The 25,379-nt window shown below is 40.9% G+C and overlaps 1 protein-coding gene across 13 annotated transcripts in view; it reads left to right on the top strand.

Annotated features, from left to right (window-relative positions):
• The first annotated feature begins 516 nt into the window (after window positions 1–516).
• The window catches only part of epb41a (erythrocyte membrane protein band 4.1a), a 63,288-nt gene continuing 38,425 nt past the window's right edge, over window positions 517–25,379 (top strand). For 7 of the 13 annotated variants that reach the window (XM_035634612.2, XM_035634614.2, XM_035634608.2 and 4 more), the window contains exons 1-11: window positions 522–679; window positions 13,963–14,288; window positions 15,644–15,943; window positions 16,368–16,472; window positions 16,642–16,684; window positions 16,785–16,860; window positions 17,289–17,507; window positions 17,802–17,889; window positions 19,404–19,556; window positions 19,695–19,792; window positions 21,198–21,373. In XM_035634612.2, the coding sequence (XP_035490505.2) occupies window positions 13,971–14,288; window positions 15,644–15,943; window positions 16,368–16,472; window positions 16,642–16,684; window positions 16,785–16,860; window positions 17,289–17,507; window positions 17,802–17,889; window positions 19,404–19,556; window positions 19,695–19,792; window positions 21,198–21,373 (1,576 nt within the window). In that variant the 5' untranslated portion in view covers window positions 522–679; window positions 13,963–13,970. Of the gene's footprint in view, window positions 680–13,962; window positions 14,289–15,643; window positions 15,944–16,367; window positions 16,473–16,641; window positions 16,685–16,784; window positions 16,861–17,288; window positions 17,508–17,801; window positions 17,890–19,403; window positions 19,557–19,694; window positions 19,793–21,197; window positions 21,374–25,379 lie in introns of all 13 variants that reach the window. The other 6 variants (XM_035634619.2, XM_035634617.2, XM_035634616.2 and 3 more) reach the window with 4 other exon arrangements.

Raw genomic sequence — 25,379 nt, 5'->3', positions numbered from 1 at the left:
CAGTGACGTGTCAGGACGTGATCACACTGTGTCAGTAACAACAGTCCATCCACAGTGGTATAGATTCAGGTTGCAGTGCATAAAGCCCTCATCACAAAGATGAACACACATCTGAGAGTTCAGTGTTGTAAAATCCACGGACATGTGGAGAACGGTGATATGGTCACATGTCATCCTTCACCATATTTTCCACATGTGGGCGAGTGCATGTAAATGGCAAATTGACTGTATGCATATAGTCTTATCAACCAAAAGTGCTTTACAGTCACATTAACCCATTTACACACACTCATACAGGGGGACTGTTGCGTAGGTATGTGCGTGGCATTCTGACCAAATAATTATTTATCTGTCATTGCTGGTGACTATTCTCTCTTCTTGCATTATCAAGAACAGGCTCTTCATTTCGTTGTACAATATACAGTGACAATAAAGACATGTATTCATCCAATGAGCGTCAGACACACTGCACCTGCTCAGCGTGCCTGTCAGACAACGCTGAGGGCACACACTGGCCCACGCGCTCCGCTTGGTCCTGGTACCTAAACACATTGTCTAACGCCGCCTGATAACGCTCATCCGTTACTGTATTACCGGATGCTGCTGAGGGACGGTGACCGCTGAGCATCTGCCTTCGTACACGAGCTTTTCTTTAGCTGGATGATCTGAACGTTGCGCGGTAAGTGTGTCACATCACATGTGAGCTTCATGCACACCCTCACCCTGTGTTGACATTTTTCACATTCAGCGCCATTTGCAGACAGGTACACCTACCGCCCCCTTTATTGTCCCCGCTGTCAAACGCACCGGGCTTGTTTTATTTACAGTAGGTTATTGTGGAACAAACGCTGCAGGAGAATCACAAATTCATATTTACATCCATCTGATATGTGACGATCTGATGTGTGATTGTGTGAAGGAGAGCAGATGGGCTGCTCAGCTTCTTTAAACAGCGACACTTATTTGAAAAATAATTCTGTTACAGAAAAATCGCAGTGAAACGGTCATTTGCAGTTATTTCTGTTAATAATTTCTGATATTTTTTTATTTTGATTATAATATCCACAGTGGCTGGAATCAGTTTCCGTGTCCCCATCCTCTCCCACAGTGGGAGCAGGCATCACACCATAGAGTCATCATGTAGACTGTTGGTTGTGTAATTGGCAGTAGTGTGCGTGTAATTGTTTTAAGAGTGGTTGGGACAATTCACTTCATGTGAACATGTCATTCTCAATTTGTCTTATATTTTATGACCATCATGTCAAATCACATTTATTCATACAGCACATGAAAAAACAAAACAGGAGCTGAGCCAAAGTGCTTCACAATCAAGGAGGAAAGACGGTACAAGTACAAGTGGTACAGAGGCCAAAAGTCTAATTGTGAAACATGGGGGAGTTATTACAGGCCCATCATCTGCCTATTTTTAACTGTGCTCTATTTTATATGCATGTCTGAAGACCAATGATTTTGAATGTAAGCAGAGGGAAGCCACATACTGTGTTGTATAATCCTGTAGTATCTCAATATCCTGTTTTATAACATTCATATAATATTGTTTCCTCAGAATGCTGCTGTTGAAAGTGAATGGCTCTCATAGTCACAATCATATTCATACATTCTTGTGCAGAACCTGATCTCAGTGTCTCTGTCATTCCATGTTTTAGTTATTTTACTTACACTTGTCATTATTAACTCATTGATGTATTTGAATGATTTTTTTCTTCAGCCACTGGTTCATTCACATTCCTACAATATGAAACATAAACTTCTGTCATTTAAAGACAGTAAAGACTTCCTTTAAGTTGCATAGTTGTGTGTGTGATACAGTGATGTGACTGGCCCATGTTTCAGTGTTATGTTTTGCATGTTCCCTGAGGTGAGTGTGAAAATGATCTTATGTGAGGCAGCAGAGGCTGACTGGGCCTTACCCTCTAGCACATCACAGTGCTATGATTCAGATGTGTACAGAATGAGACCATTTATCTTTTCAAAACATCAGTACATATCCCTCTATGGCTTTGTGTTTTGACCAGACACGTGTAAATATGAGGAACCAAACAGCTGACATCTGTTTCACTGGGTCTTTAAATGCATCCGTTTCTTTTGTTGTTGGACCTCCCAACTAATTTGTATCAGTGTGTAGTTTTTTATGGCACCTCCAGGAGTCACCTTGGTTGGGGGCTGTGGCTCAGGAGATAGAGTCGGTCAGAAAGACACTTAACCCTAAATTGCCGGCAGTGTATGGATGTGTATGGATGTGACAGGTCAATAGCAGCACTGTATGAATGTGTGTGAATGGGCGAATGTGACTTGTGCTGTGAAGTGCTTTGAGTCATCGATAATAATAGTTCAACTAATCAAACACTGTTCATGTGCAGTCTGTTTCAGTATGTTTGGTGGATCTTGGGAACTTGGTGTGTGGCACTTTTCTTCTTGCCTCTTTTGACTCAACTGCCTCTTTTATCTGTCTCTATATTTATCTCTCCCCTCCTGATTTGTCTCACACTCATGTGTTCATCATGTTTTTTAGGGCTGGGTATTGTCAAGAACGTCACAATTCAATTTAATTTCGATTCTTCAGGTCACAATTCCATTCGATTAGATTGGATATTGAACCAATATGCTTCAATATCAATTCAGTAATATGTTTAGATGACATAAATATCCAAATAATTCATTAGAATACCTTTTGATATTTGTTCAATAACAATGTGTGCATTATTGTATTGGTCCAGAACAGAATGATTGATTGATTGAATGATTCATTTGTATTTACGTACGAGATGTGCACATGATTCAGTGTTTCCTCTAGGAAGTCAAATTCAAGGAAAATAAGTCCATCAAAGCAGGAATAGGGGCAGAATGTGATAACTTAAGTGCATAAGTGCACAACATCTAACTGCATGTTAAAGCTCTTTACTCGAGGAAAATAAAATATACACCAAATTACAATATACATTATCTCCAGGCACTTTACAAAGTGAGGTCGACCCCACAATATTACAGAGAAACACAACAGTTCCCACACTGAGCAGCTCTGAGACTGTGGAGGGAAAAACTCCCTTTTAACAGGAAGAAATCTCTTAACAGAACCAGAACATCTGCCGTGGTGAGAGGACTGAAGAGAGAGCAGTTGTATAGTAGTTGCTTTAATCTATACCAGACTGATAATTATGATTACAGAAATAATACTGACACTTATAGAGGCAATATTTTTATTAATATTAATAATAACAATACTATTATTAATAATGTAAATAATAGTAATGTGAATTTGGATCCTACAGCTCTCGAGTCAGAGATACACTAGGAGAGAGAGAAAACACAGAGTTAGTGACATGTAACGTAAATACATTGGGTGAGATGCATGATGGGAGTTCCCCCAGCAGTCGAGGCCTATAGCAGCTAAGTAAGTGATGGTTCAGTAAACACATGAGCAGCTTTAACTATATAATCTTTATCAAAGAGGAAGGTTTTAAGTCTAACTTAAATGTCCCTTTCATAGGAGAGGAGCATGGTGGCTGAAGGCTCTGCCTCCCATTCTACTCTTACAGACTCTGGGAACCACAAGTAGTCCTGAGTTTACAGAGCCAAGTGAAGTTGAAGTACATGTTAAATACATTTCTCTGAAAAGAACGGTGATGTTATTTTTGTGTATAGTTCTTATCATACTGATGCATGTTCAAGTGTTCATGTTTCTGATAAGTTTGGTTTTAATTAGTTATTTTATGGGATAAAAATGGGGTGACACATCATGATTGACAGCTGAGACTGACTGGTGATTGGTCGCGTGTGTTAGTGGGATCTTAATCATTTCATTCATAGAGGGCGCGGCTCCAGCATAATTAATTAATAAATGATACATTAAACTGGCAATCAAACCCAATGTAGGTATTTTCCGTAACAGATATAATAGCTTTATATCATTATGACACAGATTTAGGTAAAGTATTTTTATTTTGAAATGAACATGTTTTGAGCTGTGTAGCATCTTCTGTCTCGGTCACTGATGCCTCCTGTCTTCAACATCTTAACCCTCGGGCGTAGTTGGCAGTGTGACCCTTTGCTGCCCTCTCCCCACACCAACTCTCTCTCATGGCTCAGCTCTTTGTGCGTTTTTTTATTCACTTGTGTCTCTCATTAAATATTCACTGCCTCAGATTTCATCTAGTTCAGGCTTACTCCCAGTTTCTGGGCTGTTGTCAGAGCTCATGCTAGCAGAGCGGCTCTGTGTGTGTGTGTGTGTGTGTGTGTGTGTGTGTGTGTGTGTGTGTGTGTGTGTGTGTGTGTGTGTGTGTGTGTGTGTGTGTGTGTGTGCGGGACAAGGAGGGAGGGGGGTCTAGTAGTGACTGACAGACATCCGCTGGCCTCCACATCAGCACACAGCAGTTTTTAATCCCACACAGGGCCCGATTAAGTTTAAAGCCGCTTTCAGTCCTTAAGCTCACTTTTAGCTCTCCGACACAGTGACATGCAGTCAGAAATGCAGATGTGCTTAAGTATGTTTTTCCTTTTCACAAATGCATTTTAGTTTTAACATTTGAACCAGGCGTCACTCAGAGACCAAACCGAAGAATTGTTTTGAAATGTCTTTGTGCACAATACAGAATGAAAAGTATTTTTCATTCCTTGAGCTTCTGTAAAAAGAGATGGACTAACACAGATAAAAAACACAGGTGTGGCCAGTGTGGTTGGTGTTGTTGTTGCCAGATTTGCCAGTGGTGGCAGCTGGGTCGGATCTGTAACCTCTGACTTCCCAGCAGCCCAGTGTGAAAATATTCCTCAGCTCTTTTCTACATTTCAATTGAATGTGGCAATGGCATGATGGTCCATAGGGTGACCTGTTTTGCTCTGGATACATTTTACACAACCCCTGAAAGTTTCAGTATGCTGTTTTCTATGTAACACTTTGACATGTTGGTGTAATAACACTGTCTGTTACGGCCACTTCAGGACTTCAGATGTTTAGGTCTCTATTTTCATCGCAGTAAAGTAAAAATGGCAGAAACATATTATTTTGAATTTGACTGTTTGCGATGGTCCTCACCACCACGCTGGGTGTGTGATATGGCACCCGTCTCTGTTATCTGAATAGCTTCTGGATAAGACACACACACTCACAGTCCTTTCAATATTTTTTGATATCGTGTAGGAAAAATATGATGGATTCACTTTTGAGACATGACATTAGTTAGTTAGTAGATGATGCTTTGAACGCAATGTCAATTTGTATTAAACTCCAAGATACAAATACAAAAAGTTCACTGAAAGCATGGTGACATTAGAAATAACACACTGCAGCTGTCACTAATTCCAACACAGTTTCAGTCACTTCACAAATGTTCATCTCAGTCAGCAGTCGTTGGTCAAGGAGGAATAATAAACTAAGAATTGATGGGTTAAATTGACCCAGCGTGGGTCAATAAGCACCAATGTTTTTTGGGGGTTGGGTAGAATAAACCTGCTGTCCCACACTGGGCTGATGATTCGAAGAATGTTTCTAGTTAAAGTGTAATAATGTGTTTGAAGCTTCCGTCCAAACTAATATACAGGCCTTGAAGTAGCACTTAGAACTTTTTAATGCTTCAGTACTTGTTCATACTGCTGGAATCCCTGACTCCAGAGCTGAAGGATCCACATCCATTACCATTTTTATTATTATTATTATTATTAGTCATTGCATCTATTAGTGTCAGTATTATTATTATTATTACTGCTTGCTTGTCTCTATCAGACTAATTCATAAGAATTAGTCTGATAGAGATTAAAGCAATGGTTATACAACAGTTCTCTCCTCTCACCAACCGGTCACAGCAGAATGTTCTGGTTCGGTTAGAGATTTCTTCCTTTTAAAACAGTTTTTTTCTCTCTACAGTCTCAGAGCTGCTCATTGTGGGAACTGTTATGTTTCTCTGTAATGTTGTGAGGTCTGGACCTCACTATGTAAAGTGCCTTGAGATAATGTATGTTGTGATTTGATGCTATACAAATACAATTTAAGTGAATAGAAGTTCAGATCTGCATGGCAACAATTTAACACATCCCACTGACACAGAAATGTAATAGACATTATCAACATGCAATTTTATCTAAGGATAGATCTTTCTTTTTTTCATATTAAAACAATCACTATGGTGAAACAAACAGCAAACAGCTCATTTCACTGACAAACAAACTTTCCGCTAAATGCTGTGGTGCTGATCCGGACTCCTGAAGCTGCAGAATGGTGTTTTCTGTGACACCTTCTACAAACTGCTGCCTTTGACCATATGGTTCAGTTTCAAGAACATGAACCACTTTTGTGTGTGTGTGTGTGTGTGTGTGTGTGTGTGTGTGTTTGGTTCTCATTAGAAATTCCTTGAGTACACCTGGAGGTGTTGGGCCCACGCTTTCCCTTTCCTCTGCCCTGTCAGCACTAATGGGGCTGTGCCAGCAATCATACAATCTGCAGGCTGCCAGCAGCTTCTGGAACTTCATGTGGTGACAAGCTGTCCACCCTCAGTGTTGTTACAGGAGACTTACAGTGCATTCAGAAAGTATTTAGACCCCTTCACATTTTGCTCTGTAGCAGCCTTATGATCTGAGATTACTTAAATTAACCTTTTACATTCAATACCCCACAATGGCAAAGTGAAAACATGAACATTGAAATATCACATTTCCATGAGTATTAGACACTGTACTCAGTAGTTGAAACATCTTTGACAGTGATAAAAGTCTCCAGTTTTTTTTATGTGATGCAACAATTTTTGCAGATCTGAATTTGGGAAGTTTCTGCTCTTATCTGCAGATCCTCACAAGGACGTTCAGGTTGTACAAGGACCATCAGTCCACGTCCATTTTCAGGTTTCTCTTTGATTGGGATAAAGTCATGGCTGAATGGTAAATTAACTCAATTTATATATTGCTTAGTCTTATCGACCGCTTAAAAAAATGCTTTACAGTTAAGTTGATATTCACCCATTAACACAAACATTCACCCAGCGCTTTCTTTATGTAACACTTTGTCTATAAGTCATGCATCTTTATCAAATGCTGCTGGCACAGCCATGTGGGGCACTTAAGAACCCCAGAATGGAACCACGAACCTCGGATTAGTGGACGACCCACTATGACATATGCTTACAAGCCCACTCTTAAAGAGCAGGGCCAGTGTTCACAAGATGTCTGCCTGCTTAGTGACGGAAATGCATAGAGATAGTGGTTAATCACCACTGGGAAACAATGCAAAAATCTCATGACAAAGTCAATATGAAATGGCATTTACAATATGAAAAAGATAAAATTGCCTGATTGGGGTATATGCATTGAACAGGGTATGCATTGCCCCTCAGATGCTTTTTGTTAAGGATCTTTGTTCGTGTTACTGCTACTATTTACTGTTGTAAATTGTCTCATCATATCACAAAATGTGATGCTGCAGTATTAGCATCATCAAGCATTTCAAGAATAAAACATGGCAGAACAACTGAAACTGCAAAGAAGTTTCATAATAAACAGGATCAAGAGGTGAAGTGTTTGCCTGAGGCTGCAGATTCATTAACACGTGTGTCCTGCTACCTTCATATGGCTGCTTAGATTTACTGACCTTAAGGAGAAACTTTACATATAGTAAAATGCAGCTGTCTCTGTCCAACCGGTCACAGCAGATGTTCTAGTTCTGTTAGAGATTTCTTCCTGTTAGAAGGGAGTTGTTTCTCTCCACAGTCTCAGAGCTGCTCATTGTGTGAACTGTTGTGTTTCTCTGTAATATTGTTAGGTGTCAACCTCACTATGTAAAGCCGATGCATGTTGTGATTTGTCGCTATGCAAATAAAATTGACTTGAATTGAACTGTGGACAACAGATATGGTCAGAATCAGTCATATTATCCTACCTTATAAATCAATGTGAACTACATTATTTCTTTAAGCTGTTTGTGCATTTGCTAGAAGAATTCAGTTTGCTCTTGTTGAGAAAATCACTGTGCCAGTGCCAGCAGAGTGACAGATGTGTTTGTGCAGTAAACAGTAGTGAGGAGTGGGTCGACCCATAACCCGCCGGTTCTTTAACTTAACTTGCAGATTCATAACATGCAGTAGGCTGTGATAACAGTCCACTTTCCAGACATTCCAGACACATTTTAAGAGACAATTCAAAGAAAAAAAAAAGTCAATCAGTCAGCTGCAGTTAATTCAGAACGCTCCTGCTCGAGTGCTCACTAAGACCAAAAAAGTAGATCATATTACTCCAGTCCTCAGATCTTTATACTGGCTTCCTGTTATTCAAAGAATTAACTACAAAATAGCACTGTTGGTTTACAGAGCACTGAATCGTTTAGGGCCAAAATACATTTCTGATCTTCTGCTTTGCTACAAATCATCCAGAGCTCTCAGATCGTCTGGGACTGGTCTTCTTTCTGTCTCCAGAATCAGAACTAAACATGGAGAGGCAGCATTCAGTTTCTATGGTCCATATATCTGGAACAAACTCTTCACAACTCTGTGCTGTGATTGTCTCAGGCCCTTCCTACATCCAGAACATGGTCAAACCTGACACCCCAGCCCGTCCACTCTGCTCTGCTACTCCCTCACTGTGAGGGGTGGGCAGCCACCGCTCATAGATCCCCTCTGTTTTCTGTCCTGGTTCCTCAATGGTGGAACGAGCTCCCCATTGACATCAGGGGAGCAGAATCCCTCCAATTCAAATCACCTCTCCAAACTGCACTTTACTCTCTGAATTTACTTTTTTTAAAAGCTGTTGAAGCTGTAAGTCGCTTTGGACAAAAGCATCTGCTAAATGAATATAATGTGAAAAAATGTTATGTTAAGTAATGCTGCACAATTGTCGGATGTCAGAAAGCCAGTATATCTGTTAAGGTGGGGTTTAAGCAGGAGCCAAATGCCGGTATGAGGGGAAAGGGATTTAATGAAAAGCAACAATAACTGACATCTAGTCCTCTACTGGGAAAAAATAAACAAAATCCAAAGGGAATGTGGACAACAAGCACATAGGTGAAACATGGCATGGCTACACAGAGACGCAGATGATCGCAGGTAAACACAAGAAATGTGAAGTAACAGAAAATCAGACAGGAGAGCACAGGAAATGAATTACAAAATAAAACAGGAAATACAAAACTCAAGATGCACACAACACAGGGGATCACAAGAAAGTGACTTTACGTAAACCAAGACACACAAGGAAGGGCAATCACAGAAAATATCTAAGTCCACAAAGAAAAAAAGATCTATACAAGTTCTCAAAGTTCATCAAAAGTGTCCTAGCGGACCATGACAATATCATACCAGAGCTTTTAGAGGATTCTAATGTCAGTGACCTGTGGCTGCAGGTTTTTTTCCTGAAATACCCTGAGCATTTTAGTCCAATTTTGACAATATGTTCTGCTTATTTCAGCGCTGACTGAAATTGGACATTTGCATTTACAGTAGGCTACAACCCGTTACCTGTTTTTGGCCTGTCCATGCATCACTCAGAGGAGAGGCTCATTAGACTGACATGGAGACAGAGGAGATGAAATAGATGTTTTTTATTTTATGTCCATGTATGTATAAATTAAAAGCATCTGTTTATCATTAGTGGATAGTATAGCTCTGTAAAAATAGCAAAATCAGAGAGCTCCCAGTGATGTTGGGGACCATGATTCATTTTGTTGAAAGCCAGTAAATAAGTATTTATTCTTTACCTAAATATTTCTAGTTTATAATATGTAATACTTCTTGCATTGTAATTTTTACTCCAATGCATTTGACTGCTGAATGTTAAACTTAACATAAAACACAAAGATAATTTTTACGAACATTAAAAGTCAAAGAAACACGGCGAGATCAGCTGGAGACAGGTGTCTAACCACTGGTATTATTGGCCGAAAATGCACTTTGCCTATTAAACGTCGCTGCTGAGATGCATCTTCATTAATAAGGCCCATGATGATAGGAAACAGGGGATATCCCCAAAGAATTAATAGCTTATCGATTCATTGATTATTTGATGACCAGACAATTTGATCAGTGAATAGTCATCTTTCAAGCAAAAATCCCAATATTTGTCAGTTGTGAGGATTTTCTGCTGTTCCATGGATCTGTGTATGGTATCTAATCTGTTCATTCAATTATTTCATCAAGGTCAATCTGGAAAACAAAACCTGGTCAGAACTGGTCAGTTTCATCGAAAGGGGAAAATGGCTTCGGTTGAAGTTTTGCTTGTTTTTCTGTTTTGTGGATTTTTAGCTGGAGCACTACATTCCCCAATGTGAGTGAGTGAGTGAGTAAGTGAGTGAGTCTATCCATCCATCAGCTATACTGTTTATCCTTTAAGGTTTGCGAGGGGGCTGGAGCCAATCCCAGCTGACATCAAGAGACGGAGTACACCCTGGACAGGTCGGCCGAGAGAGAGGCACATCAGTCTGGGTTTAGTCTGTTAAGTGAGTGCCAGAGAGGTGGAGCCGCAGTTTGGTTCACAGACAGCTGCCATCTTTAACTTATTTGTGAGGTGATTTTGTCATACGACGTGGATTAAAATAAGGATGTCAGCAGAGCAGCAGTTTGGAAATGTCTTAATGGGTCATATTTCAGTCACTGTTTACAACTTGTGCCGACTGTTGACTACTCTTGACTGGAAGAAACAGAAAAACACACTATTGAGAACGGCTTAATTTTAAATTCAGCTGTATTAAAATACTGTATAAGTGAGCACCGAGAACAGAGAAGATAAAAAGAATGAGGGCCTAAACTAGCTGACACTAGGAAGAATGCAAAGTATGGTTCAATATGCTTATTTCACCTTTGCTAATTATATTCTGTGTGTGTGTGTGTGTGTGTGTGTGTGTGTGTGTGTGTGTGTGTGTGTGTGTGTGTGTGTGTGTGTGTGTGTGTGTGTTTGTGAGAGAGAGAGAGAGAGAGAGAGTGAAGTGCTGTTTGAATGGGTGAATGTGACTCATAGTCTATATCATAGACTATAAAGTATTTATTTTCTTTCATGTCTTTACAGCTACCAATCTCAATTAATGTTGCAATAAGATTACTGGAGATTAAGATTCCTATTTAGCTGCTCATAATTTATCATCAATGAAAATAAGTTATATTTTGATACAAAATATTCTGATATTAAATACATTTCCTAGTGCTGGGTGGTTTTTCAGCTCCTTTTATTCTACAGAGCTTCCTACGTTGTGCTCCCTATTTTTGAAATTGTTTGTCTTTATTACTGTCCTTTGATTTTACATCCAGCTGAATTCCTTATCATCTCATTATTTTGAAAGAGACAAATCATTGGTAGAAATACAACTTGGTAATTACTAGTTCTTGTATTTGAGGGTGATGCTGCCCACAACCTCTGTGATTGATGAGAATGACAATGACCAGTAATGGGGTATTGGTGGACACATGGAATTTAGTTAACCATACATCTTGTGCTCCACTTGCCCATCTCTCCTGGTAATACATATCACAATATGTCACACAAGAGCCACTTGTAATACAAGTTGGATGAATATCACAGATTATTTGTCATTGTCTTGAGCCAGGTTAGGATTCTCATCATCTCATCATTAATGCACTGCATCATATTTTATAATCCTATCTCTCTTTTGCATGTAAAAATGTAATCTGCAAAGTAGTTAGTAATCGAAGCTGCAAAATATAAATAGAAAATAGAAAATATTCCCTGCACAAGGACAGAACCTGAGTAAATGTACACATTTACATTCCACCAGCTGTCAAATGATCATAGGTATCTAGGAACTGTTTATTTTTCCCAAAAAATCATGAAACTGTGACCAAGCTATGGCATTATTTCAGAAGACGGCAACTCTAGCAGCTTTTTGTTGCGTAGATATTCATACATTGCTGTCCCCCTTTCTCCAATCTTCTGCTCTGACATGGCTGTTGCCACAGCAACAACACGTCTGACTGTTGTGGTGTTTCTGGTGGCAGCCGATGCAGCTCGTGTAGACACCCACCTTCACTACTGTGATGACGTGACTGTGTGCAGACATTAGATTGTAAATGTCATCAGTCTGCTCACATTTGGCCACATTCAAGCCACAAACCGAGTGCTGTTGCTGTGCGTGGTGCATCATGATGAATAGAACAAGTGACCATGACTGTCAGACAGTGGTTTTTAACCCTGTGGCAATCAAGAAATGTGAGAAACAAAGTCATATCATTTTGTGTGATGTGAAATTTCTATTCCAAGTCTATTTTTTGAATGATATTTTCAAATATCAACATATGTAAAATCTGTGAATGATCAATTTGCACTGGAGACAGGGCATGGGCAGTAGAGACAGGCTGCTTGTGAAATAGGGACAGGACAGTGCTCAGTAACTCGTATGATTGTTCCATCTGATTGGTTCCTCAGCATTACCATGTGTTTGTGCAGAGTTTGTTTTCACATTCATCTGTGGAATGGGATGAGGGGTGCAGGCTGGGGTTTTGGTGCTCACCTTGGTATGAAGGTGAGCACCTGCCTATCATGTGTGTGCTTATGTGCAGGATGACATTACAGATAGTTAGGGGTGATTGAAGTATTTATTTTGAATATGTAAATAAAATTAAAGAAAACAACAACAATAAATAAAAGTTATAAAGCAAAATTATCGTACCACTGCAGGCGGACAAAAAAATATAATACAAAAAACACATACAAAAATAATTTAAACAGAAAACAAACATTAATTCATTCAAGTTAAAAATTCGAAAAAGGAGTGGGAAGAAGTATTCCTTTTTATTTAATCCCACCCCTTCTCCATAATTAGTAATATTTTATTATTTATAATAATTATAATTTAGAATATTTTAATCGTCACTAATCTTTATTTCATAACATGATATAAATTAATTTCAGCATATTTATTCTACATATTATTCTTTTCTCTTATATCAACTATAACTCAATATATTATATATAAATTATAATATAGCTATAAAATGTAATGCAATATAAATTACATGTAATGTACAATATCTGTCAATCAATACAATATAATATGCACTACAAGATACACCATATATGGTCATATTTTTTTCTTTGCATCTTTACATATATACAGTATCATACCAAAAGCCAATCCCTCTCATTTTACACTAACAAGATAGATAATAAATAAACAGTAAGCACATGTGATAATCAAACACCTTCTTCATTCCTTGTGAAGATCATCTCTCTATACCTCTGTTTGAACTGTTGTATGTTTGGACATCCCTTGAGCTCAACATTCAGACTGTTCCAGAGTTTCACTCCACAAATACTGTTGAAATACAGAAGCTTTTCCTCGTTGTCCGCACACTCAGAATTTTGAAATTAAATTTACCCCTTAAATTATAGCCCCTTTTCCCATTCAGTTTTTCCCTGATGGGATTTGAAAACATGTGTCATTGCTTTTCAGATTGACAAACATCACCCAAAAAAATACAACAGGCAGCCCTGACAACTAACAAGGCCATCAGTATGTGATCCGGCATCCACATTATTGATCTGCATGACGTGCAGTAGTTTGGGTGGGAGCGATGGGTTGGGGGTCGACTGCTATCAGTAACCTTACTGTATTTACTGGTGCAGCTTCAGAAATTAAAGGGGCACTCCACCACTTTTACACAGAAAGGGCAGCACCCTCAAACTCCTAGAAAAAAAATTATAAAGCATAATCTTTTCTGTGTTCTGTGAGTCAGACAAACTATATCAACAGAAATATTTCTACTTGTCCATAGATATTTCAGAATTGAATGTGTTATGAACTGGGGGCATGAGGTTTAAAAGGTTAGGGGGTGTTCTTTAATATCCAGTTTCCTGCGTACCAGACTGTTTAAATTCTCCCTAAGGCAGATACACCAATAAATTAAATTAAATTAAATAGCAACATAGATCTCATTCCCCCCAGATATTAATGTTTCATCTGGATTAACATATATAAAGAGCTGTTCCTGTTCTTTAATTTGATTTTGACCTCTTCCGCTACAGCTGTTGCCATGACAACAGACGAGGCAGAGAGTCACCAGAAGAAGCCAAGGCAGCAGGAGGAAGCCGGCCAGGACGCCCGGCCGCCCTCTCCCGAGGAGGAGCAGCTCCGGCCTCGCAACCGCAACTCTGCTAGCCGCGGCCTCTCCCGCCTCTTCTCCTCCTTCCTGAAGAGGCGCTCACAGTGTGAGAGTGAGGGGGGAGAGAGGGAGGACAAGCAAGAAGAAGAAGAAGAAGCTAAAGCCCCCATCGCTGACCCTGAACCTGAACTGAGAACAGAAGGAGAGGTCGCCCTGGATCAGCACTCAGTAAGCAGTGCCGAGGCTCAGGTCAGCCTGTATACTCTGTATCTGTGACTACAGGAGTGGTGGGCAAAAAATTGGTTTCAGTCTAATACCGGTAATACATCTGTTAAAGTTAAGTCATGATTATTATTTTTCAGATAAAGGTGACTTACTTTAATGTTCCATATTCTTTCATTTGGCCAAAAAAGAACTGCCAAAACCTGACCGGACCTACTTGTTAATACTGTGTAAATGTTACTCCGAAATGAAATATATGTTACTCCAAAATGAAATATATGTTACTCAGAAATTAAATTTATGTTACTCAGAAATGAAATATACTATAATGGCACAAAAAACCTCTTGGAAGTTAGTCCATCTCTCCAAGATGCATAAATAATTTTACTCCCAAGTGTCACTACAGCAGTAGTAGTAAAGGGGCAGTAAGTGATTCTAAAACAACGCATGTTTTGTAAAAACTAAGCTAAAGCTAATATTTCCTCACGGTCCACTGTTTGTTCTGTGTGTGCGCTGAAAATAATGTGGGTTTTCAGTTCAGCCCAGGCTCCGTAAATCGAAAAAGAAAAAAAAAATTGCGGACTGTACCACTCAACACTGTATGCAGTTTGTAAACATGACTCGTCGACACCTTGAGAGACGTGCTGGTGGGTGGCGCAGCAACTCCGAGGTTTTGGCCTAGTGGTTAGTGCGTTGGCTCACATATTCTCACATAAATTAAAAAATCGCCACAGCAGCAAATAAGTGTAGCAGAACAGGGGGAATGCAATAATAAAATAGAGTAGAATAGTAACAGAAATAATAATAATAATAATAATAATAATAATAATAATGATAATAATAATAGAAATACTATGCAATAACAATAACACACTAAATACAATAACAAATTATATATATAATAATGTGCAATGTTGTTGATGTGCAATATAAAAATTTAAATTAAATGATTTGGAATGGATTGAGCGTTAGACTGCAGTCTAATGGATGACGGCACAAAGGAGCTTCCCAAGCACTGGATGAGTCTGTGACTGAACGTTTCTACAGCTGATGAATTTACACTTAAAACACCTATCATGCTGTCACATATAAAGGGAGTGGAAGAAAGCAGCCCTGGAGATTTCAGTGTGAACAGAAGGGATCAATTTGCTGTTGTAGCATTTATCTGATCCCTGCTTATTGCAACCACAGAACGAATTGTGCTGTGTGAGTGAGAGCCCACAGACATGGGCAATCTGTTTAATCCTGAACCTTACACAAGATTCACAACCAGTCCACTTAGTATAGTGTGATAGTAAAGAGCCTGATGCCCTTAGTGGTAAACGTGGACAGATGATGGAGAAACAGTGGACTGCATTGTGATCAAACTTTGTCTTTGACAGACTGTCCAGGTAGAGGAGAAGGAAGCCGAGGAGGAGGAGGAGGATCAGGAGGAGGAGGGTGGAAAGGACAAAGAAAACGACAAGGAGAAAGGCGAAGAGGCTACCCTGGATAACGAGGAGGACAAGGAGAAGGAGCAGGAGGAGGAGAAAGAGTGTGCTCCTGAAGGCGGCAGTAAGGTAGAGAAGGAAGAGAAGACAACAGAGGAGGAGGCCAAAGCACCCAGAGCTCCACGCCGAGCCAAGACCATGGACATCAAAGTCACCCTGCTGGACGACACTCTGTACGAGTGTGAGCTGGATGTGAGAGCACTTTTCCATTCTATAATTTTTCATATATCATGTGCACAGAGAAGAAAAAAATGAATACCAACTGGTTAAATGATTTCATTTTAATGTTGCAGAAAAATAATTTTGTGTTGTAGTATTCCATACATACTGACATCAGTTTGTTAAAGAGCAATTATTGTTACGACAGGTTTTTGCTGACCAACAAATGATTATTGCAATTCTGTTTGGACACAGATTTTCTTTAGATAGATTCATTCATGATTGGGTATTATATTTTTTCAGTCAACGAACTACATGTGCGTGTGTGCGTGTGTCCAAAATTACTCAAAAACTTGGTGTTCATTGGTAGCAAATGCCTGGAAAGGATTGTCCTGTTTTGGATGTCAGGTGACCGCAGGTGAATGTTTAACTACCTTTATGTTTGTGTACGTATCAGAAACATGCGACAGGCCAGGAGCTGTTCATGAAGGTGTGTGACCACCTCAACCTGCTGGAGAAAGACTACTATGGCCTGACCATCTGGGAGACACTCACCATGAAGGTGAGCGAGATTTTACATTATTATTATTTAGTTTGTTTATTAGTATTATTAGTTAGTATCAGTCCTCAGTATGTAGATGTGTATACAGTATGTAAATCTAAGTGCTGGTTAGATCAACCTGTGACACCTCTTCTTAAACTGAACCTCCATTTATCATGTTCTTGATCAGAACTGGATGGACATGACTAAGGAGATCCGCCGGCAGGTACAAGGTGAGCTTAACATTAAATTCAGCTTGTGCTCCCATTTTCCTCCGTAACTTTTTTTCCAACGTATTTTTACTGTTATTTCATCACGCACATTTTCCTCAAGGTTCCAACTACAGTTTCACCTTCAATGTGAAGTTCTATCCACCGGACCCGGCCCAGCTGTCTGAAGACATAACAAGGTATCTCATAAGCCCAAACATCATTCTACTGTATTCAAAGCTTAATATGTACAAGATTTATTTATTCAGTTGAAAAAGGGTAATTTTAAAATTATATGGGATATTGAGTGCGTGTTTGATTTTGTTTCCCCTTCTGTCCCAGGATTAATTTAAATGAATCATTAGGGCTTAAAATACCAGATGTTTATCAGCGCATCAGTTCATCAGTTAGTTTGGTCACAGCATGTCTCCTCATGTTTTCAGGTGGCTCGCAGAATTTTTATGTGGTACAGTTTTATTTGTAATCAAACGTTACAGGGCATGTGCAGATGAGAGGTGAATTGAGCTTCATCTTGAACTTTGATTGACAATTTTACATGTATCTGTTATGATGACAACAGAGGTCCTTACATACTGTAGTATATGTGATCCCTGTTTGTGCATTGAAGGTACTACCTGAGTCTCCAGCTGCGTAGGGACATCCTGCAGAGTCGTCTTCCCTGCTCCTTCGTGACCCTGGCCCTGCTCGGCTCCTACGCCCTGCAGTCAGAGCTGGGCGAGTATGACCCGGAGATGCACGGCAGTGAATATGCTAAGGATTTGAAAATGGCCCAGGGTCAGACCAAGGAGCTGGAGGACAAAATGATGGAGTTGCATCAGACATACAGGTCAGGGGACTGCCGCAGTTAAACAGTGGTGGGAGCAGAAGAGGTGTTCAGATACTGACTAAGTGCTGTAGGTGACAACAACATGTTAAGTGGATCTGTAAAACAATTGTCAAACTTAAATTTGAGTGCATAAAAAATGTGATGAATGAAAACTTGTATAATGCACTACCCAAATACTACCCTTAACACCACCGTTGTGGAAACTTTATTATATTATTGTGAAAAATAAATCAGGAGTGAGGTCAAAAGAAAACATCCTGGTTTGCTTAGACTCCTGCTGTGATGTTGTGACAGGTCGATGAGTCCAGCCCAGGCAGATCTGATGTTCCTGGAGAATGCCAAGAAACTGTCTATGTACGGAGTGGATCTCCACCAGGCCAAGGTGAGAACAGGGGTACAGCAGTGTGTGAAAGTGATTCAGCTCTTTAGCGCTGCAGGGCAATATTTGAAGCATATTTGTGTGTGTGTGGGGGGGGGGGGGGGGGGTTCACAATGTGATTGCAGCTTTATCTGTTAGTAGAAGCATGAGTGACCAGCAGGAAGACATGTGACATTTACAGCAGAAATCAGGTCAATCTCTTCATCAGAGCAGGGATTAAAATCAAATATAGGAGGAACATTTACAGGGCTATACTGCCTCCATGTGGATGATGGTGGACAGTACAAACATAAAACAACTTTTGTCATCACTGGTTTCTACATAGAGTAGTGAACATTTCAAACACATGGTGTATGCTGAACCCCACTAAAATGCTGTGAAGTGTCATGGTGTTTTCAAAACAGACGTACCGCACATTATTCGCGCAAGTAGATTACATTAAAAGTCAATGCAAACACGCGACTAGACCCGAATTTCGCATCATTGAGTCGCACAACGCAAATCCCAGGCTGTCGCATCAGTTGCTATCAGATATCAAATATTAAAGTGACGCGTTGACGCAATTGTCATTGTATCAGAAATGGAAGATCACTATTGTGATACGCTGTGTGTGGGCCATAGACCTTGGTTGCTATTTGTATCGTGACAAGGTAAAAAACTTACACTCATCCCCTGCTTCCCGTCTACGCTGGACGCCAAACAGAAAAAGATCAACACCGGTGTAGTGAACGCTGCACCAGTAAAATTGAAATGCCCCGTCAACATTTAAAAATTCTCAATGATCTATCATTTGTGGGTCCAGGTCCTGATAGGACGGCGTATGGATCCAGATCAAGACCGTGGTCTGCCCATTAGTGACCCCAGCTGTAGTTGATAGTGGTTCCAGCTCTCTACATCACAAGCGCAAGATCTGTAATACCAGCATCTGCCTTTTGCCATATAATCATTAATGGAATATAATTTATTTACCATAAATCTGTAATGACATTTATTTTATATTGTATGTGTTCTAATGGAAGGGCGACAAGCTATTCTGTCTATTTCAAAACGTCTTTCCCACTTTGAAATTACGCATTCACCAAAAGCCCAGATGTCCCAGTTTATCTATTTTCTCTCCATTTTCTCACCCTTGGTGGATTATATTTCATCTGCACAACCTCTAGGTACAACCTGAAAACAGGTGATAATACGCATATGCATCTGTTAAAATGGACTTCTTGATCCAAAGATGGGATGGTCACACACAACACTAATGAGCTTTCACACCTCAAACACACCACAGCAGTCTTCTTGGAACTGGACTGAAACCCTGCTCTTCAGGATATCCAAATGGGGTTGTTTAGTCACTGCACTGCAGCACCATGATAGAAACCTCATGTGCAGGGATGTTGGTTATCTTTCCAACAGGCTTCAGAGACTGGAGGCTGACTGACGCTCCTTTTGGTTTGTGGTGCAACAACACTTCCTCAAAGAGTCTCAGCCTTCTGAAATTGTCTCTCTCTGGGTATCTTTACCAGGATCTGGATGGTGTTGACATCATGCTGGGGGTTTGCTCCAGTGGTCTGATGGTCTACAAAGACAAACTGAGGATCAATCGTTTCCCTTGGCCCAAAGTCCTCAAGGTCTCATACAAACGCAGCAGCTTCTTCATCAAAATAAGACCATCGGAGGTACAGTCTGCTTTCACAGCAACAAACATTCATCTGCCTGTTATCTGTATCTGTTGTTCACTGAGCTCACTCTATCCATGAATGAAACCTCAGAGTTAATTTCATTGATCTCAATCTTTGCGGTTTGTGTTTCAACAGGTGGAACAGTTTGAGAGTGCAATTGGCTTCAAACTGCCTAATTACAAGGCAGCCAAGAAGCTGTGGAAGGTGTGTGTGGAGCATCACACCTTCTTCAGGTGGGTTATTGTGTTCTGGGCTCAGAAAATTATAATCTTCACTGATTTTGAAGTTGAGTCGCACAGGAGGAGAAACTTCACTGATGTTCTTCTTTCTGATCTCAAACATGCAAAAACCACATGATATCACTAGATCTCATATGATCTCATGTGATCTCATGGTGAGGCAGATGTGAACAAAATGGAGATTATGGGATGTTATGGAGATTTTCATGGTTTTGAAATGTTTTGTCAACATATTTTCCTTCACTTGATATCTATTGCCTTATTCCCTAGTACTCTCTTACTCAGGATAACACTAAACATAGAACAAGGTCAGAAGATTACCCGAATCTGCCACTTACTTCTGTTAAAGGACAGAATTTTCTTTCTTGCAGGAACTGTGGGACCCATGGTTGAGTTAGGAAGCTAAATACAAAAATTAAAATAAACTTTAGGAAGTTACAATATATCTCTGCAAGAATTCACTCTGACGATCCTGGATCAAAATAGAGAAGAAACAACAAGGGTTAGGCAAGACCATAGGTCCAATACAGAAGCTCAACATATGGGATAGGACCACCTTATGACTTTGTAAGCTTTTTATATGACTTCTTCCAAGGACAGCTCAGATTTGTTGATGGCACTACAACTGTCTTCCTGTTAATGTCATTAAATTACATTATGTCATTTTAAACACAAATCCCGGCACATTGCACCTTCATGTTACCATGTTCTTCTGCACATTACTGGTAACTGTTTGAACATAACACACAATTGCACTATTCATGTACATTCTTTATATTTATATTCCATATTCTTCTATATTTTTCTATCTCCATAACCTGCCGTAGTCTCATTTACACTTTATCTACCTACCTACCTACCTATCAATCTACCTACCTCCCTACATTTCTACCTACATACCTACCTATCTATCCTCCTATCTACCTACCTACCTATCTATCCTCCTATCTACCTTCCTACCTACCTACTTACCTACCTATCTATCCTCCTACCTACCTATTTATCCTTTTACCTCCCTACCTATCTATCCTCCTATCTACCTACCTACAAACCTATCTATCCTCCTACCTACCTACCTACTATCTATCTATTCAGCTTAACTGACACTTCTGTCCAAAGCGACTTACAATAAGTGCATTTGAACACCATAAAGATATTAGTGTTATGTGTGAATAGTAACGTTAGCGTCTAGGGATAGAAAGCTTACCATTGCCTACCATCATAAATGTAATCATCCAAACTTTTCAGTTACTGCTAAATATCAAACACAAATCAAACACAAAACCCGAGTAGTCTGAGGCTGCCCACAGACACTTTCTTCACAGTGTTTGAGTTGAAAGAACTGTGGAAATTTTGCTATACATGCTTGCTTGTCAGTATCAGTGTTCTTTGTTTACAGGCTGACCTCCACTGAGATGGCCACTACTCCTAGGAAGTTCTTGGCACTGGGCTCCAAGTTTCGCTACAGCGGTCGGACTCAGGCACAGACTAGACAGGCGAGCTCTCTGATCGACAGACCAGCTCCTCTGTTCCAGCGCTCCTCCAGCAAGAGGAACTCACGCAGCCTGGATGGAGGTACCCTGTTCCGCCTGCTGTTTGTGCTGTAGGACTGTGTGTGTGTGTGTGTGTGTGTGTGTGTGTGTGTGTGTGTGTGAATGGGTAAGTGGATGTAAGTGTCCTCCAGTACAATGCTGGTTACTGAGTTTGTATCCTTGTTTTTAACTATTTGCACGTCCTGGCTTCTCCACACATAGACGCATACTGTGTAGGTTTATAGTTATAGGAACGGGCGTCGGACCCATTGTACGTGTACTTTTAAAGACCAATAATATTGGACCCACCCACTTTTACCGTCTGTCAGCGCATCTGTCTATTCACTGTGGTTTTTGCTACTCACTTGCCTTTCATGCTCCTGCTTTCTGACACCCCTCAAATCTGTTCCACTTCATTTGCTCAATGAGTCCATATAAATTAAACTCCATACCACGTTTTCCCCGCTACACCGAGACACACAGGCTGCTCTCCCACTGAGGCAGCAGCAGCAGACTACACAGAGCTGCTCAGGTGGCTCTTGCTGTGCCCACATACTGTCACTATAGAAGCTTGGCATTGATGGCGTTGATTGGCGTTGATGAATGTTCATAATTTGTTTGCCTGTTGTTTTGAAAGGCATCACGTGGATATAAGATGCTGTTGTGTTAATTTTTGGGAAACCTCATCAGTTCTTTTTTAGAAAAATAGGAAGGCATCAACTGTAGCTATCTTCTTTTCCTCCACTTTCATGTGGTTGAGAGCAGTAGAAAACTACTCTATGCTTCTGTTTAACAAGAAAAAGAGTGTAAGATGACACTTTCGAATTTGCACCACTGAATCTGTAAGTACAACTATTGTTTTTGTCACCATGAGTAAATGAGCCATCACACTGGAGCTGTACAATGGAGGTGTTACCATTTGTCAATATGAATGTGCATGGTGAGGGTAGTACATCTATATTACCACTTTCACACCAAAATACCGTGTAGACCCAGGTATTTAAACACCAGTCGACCCGCGTTTAATCGGCAATTGGCCACTTTCACACTGCGAGCAGACCAGGGTCTGATGATCGTGTAGTGACAGTTGGGGGCCATAGATGGCGGTAGAGAGCGGCGCGCGCGCGCGCCATAAAACAAAGAAGAAGAACAGTGTAGTAAACAACAGAAAGCATGGTAGCCAGTGAGCTCCTTCTACCTTATACTTGTCACTCTTTCAAAGTTTACAAACTCAGCGCAGTGTTACGAGCCAAGCCTGGCCCTTTAAGCAGGTGGCCATATGGGTTTGTGTGTGTGTGTATGAGAGAAGAAGAAGGTTGGCGCTGCAGGCTGTGTTTGTGTACGTAGCTGCAGCCACAAGGAGAACGGGCTCCGCACATCATCCATGTTACCGACAGTTTATGGCCACTGTGTAATGAGAGACCGCCTGATGAGGCCGCCTATGTCCGCCGAAGGGTTGAAATAAAGTGCCCCGTTTTAAACCTCATCGATGATCTGGATTGTGTTAGTTGTTACCACCAACTAGCCAAAGCTAGGCTAAGCGAGCTAGCTACATGCGAGCGGTCTCTTTACTACAGCTGGTACTGTAGTACTGCTACTCAAGGATGCTACAGTTTTCGACACAGTTGGCCCCTTCCTTCTACTTTTGATCAACATCATCCTCTCCTCTGGTTGCGTCCCGGCTGCCTTCAAGCATGCCGTGGTGCAGCCACTACTAAAGAAGCCAAACCTTGACCCCTCTATCCTCTCAAACTTCAGGCCTATCTCCAAACTACCCTTCCTGTCTAAAGTCCTCGAGCGAGAAGTTTACGTCCAGTTGAAATCCTTTTTAACTAACAACAACATTTATGAGAAATTCCAGTCTGGCTTTAGAACAGCCCACAGCACAGAGACTGCTCTCCTGAGAGTCCTTAATGACCTGCTCCTAGCTGCCGACTCAGGCAGCCCTGTGATCCTGGTGCTTTTAGATCTTACAGCAGCCTTTGACACTGTGGATCACAGGATCCTGCTGTCTAGACTCGAGCAGCACGTAGGCATCAAAGGCACAGCCCTGAAGTTCTTTCAGCTCTACCTGGCCGAGAGGACCTTCTCTGTCCAGCTTGGAGATTCCACCTCTTCTGTTGCCCCCCTCACCTGCGGGGTCCCTCAAGGCTCTATACTAGGCCCCATTCTATTTCTGTTGTACATCTTACCCCTAGAGGAAATCCTGGTCAAACACAACATCTCCTTCCACTGCTTTGCCGACGACATCCAGCTGTATCTCCCTCTAAGGGTTGATGGGCAGGGTGCACTCCATCCATTGCTTGACTGTCTGGCTGACATCAAGGCTTGGATGGGTGCAAACTTCCTCAACCTCAATGAGAGTAAGACAGAGATCATTGTTTTTGGCAAATCATCAACGGGCTTCTCCACCGATGCCCTGGGCCCTCTCGCCTCTAACATCAGGCCTTCTGTCAGAAATCTTGGCGTGATTTTTGACAGTGCCTTCATGTTCAAGCAGCAGGTCAGTGCAGTAGTTAGGAAAAGCTTTTTCCACCTGAGAACCCTAGCTAAGATCAAATCCTACCTGCCCCAGAGTGATCTAGAGAGAGTCATCCATGCCTTCATAACATCTCAACTGGACTACTGTAACGCTCTATACACCGTCATTGATCAATCACAGCTCCGCCGCCTGCAGTTGGTTCAGAACTCAGCCGCCCGACTCCTCACCTGCACAAAAAAGTGCGAACATATCACCCCGGTCCTCGCATCACTCCACTGGCTCCCCATCCGCTACCGCATTGATTTTAAACTTCTACTGACTGTTTACAAATCCCTCCATGGTCTGGCTCCCACGTACCTGTCTGATCTTCTCCACCACCACATCCCCTCCAGAGCACTACGGTCAGCTGACCAACTGTTGTTGGAAGTGCCCAGGTCCAGGTTAAAAACCAGGGGGGACAGAGCCTTTGCAGTAGCGGCCCCCAGACTCTGGAACTGCCTCCCCCTGCACATCCGTGCAGCCCAGTCTCTGAATATTTTTAAGTCCCATTTAAAGACCCACCTCTTTTCACTAGCCTTCGATTAGTGTCTCCTTTTTAAGTACCAGTGCATAGTGTTCCCTGGTTACCTTTTAAATTTTCTTTTTGCTTTACTTTACCTATTATATGACTGTATTGTATTATTCTTTGTTTATTGCACTTAAGCACTTTCTTGTGAAGCACTTTGGTGCGGCTCAGCCGTCTGTAAATATAGAAATAAAATTGACTTGACTTGACTGGTGAGGTAACAGCAGTTACCGACGGAGGAGTCGACCCTACGTTGCCTCCGTCATTGCGCAAATTAGTGCGTTCACCAGCGTGTGACGGTCACATCAATGCCGATCAGAGGTGAAGCCGATTATTACCTGGGTCTATTGAAGAGTCATTTGACCCGGGGCTGAATGCCGATTAAACGTTTTCACACTGCAGAAAACGCCGAGTGTTAGCGGGTTTAAACGGGTTTTTTGGCCATTGTGAAAGGGGCTTATGTGAGGTTAAGGCCAGCAGCAAACCATAACTACCATGGTATAGCGGCTTTAAAGATAAACTAATGCATAAAGGACTTCTACACCATCTATAGGGACATCTCCTGTGATTCCAACATAATCCACAACACTTACCCACAGTCTGGTTCTGTTTATGTTGTATAATGTTGGAAGGTCTCAAGGAAGATATTTGGACTTAATCTTCTATCTCTAAACTCATAAAGTTCTTGTTTTAACTCTTTCATGCCATTTTCATGAATGAACACTTCCCGACATGGGGCAGGAAGCTTAGCCTTATATGGTATTATTGGTATTATGAATTATGCTAATTTGTGTTGTGTACGGTCGCCCCAAATACGCACATGTGGTATTCATCATGTTTACGCAGGTCATTTACACACTTTTCTGAAGTTAGGATCGTTTGTTGAATCTGATGTGGCATGGTTGTATGAACTCACCTCACAAACAAATGGAAAAGAAAGCTGAGCATGTTTTTAAAAAAAAGACAAAGTGAATGCGTCTGAATTCTTTCTGAATGTACTGT

Source organism: Scophthalmus maximus, chromosome 5 (assembly GCF_022379125.1).
Source record: "Scophthalmus maximus strain ysfricsl-2021 chromosome 5, ASM2237912v1, whole genome shotgun sequence".
NCBI lineage: Eukaryota > Metazoa > Chordata > Actinopteri > Pleuronectiformes > Scophthalmidae > Scophthalmus > Scophthalmus maximus.
Note: the sequence above shows the minus strand (reverse complement) of the source record. Positions and strands in the feature narration are given on the sequence as shown.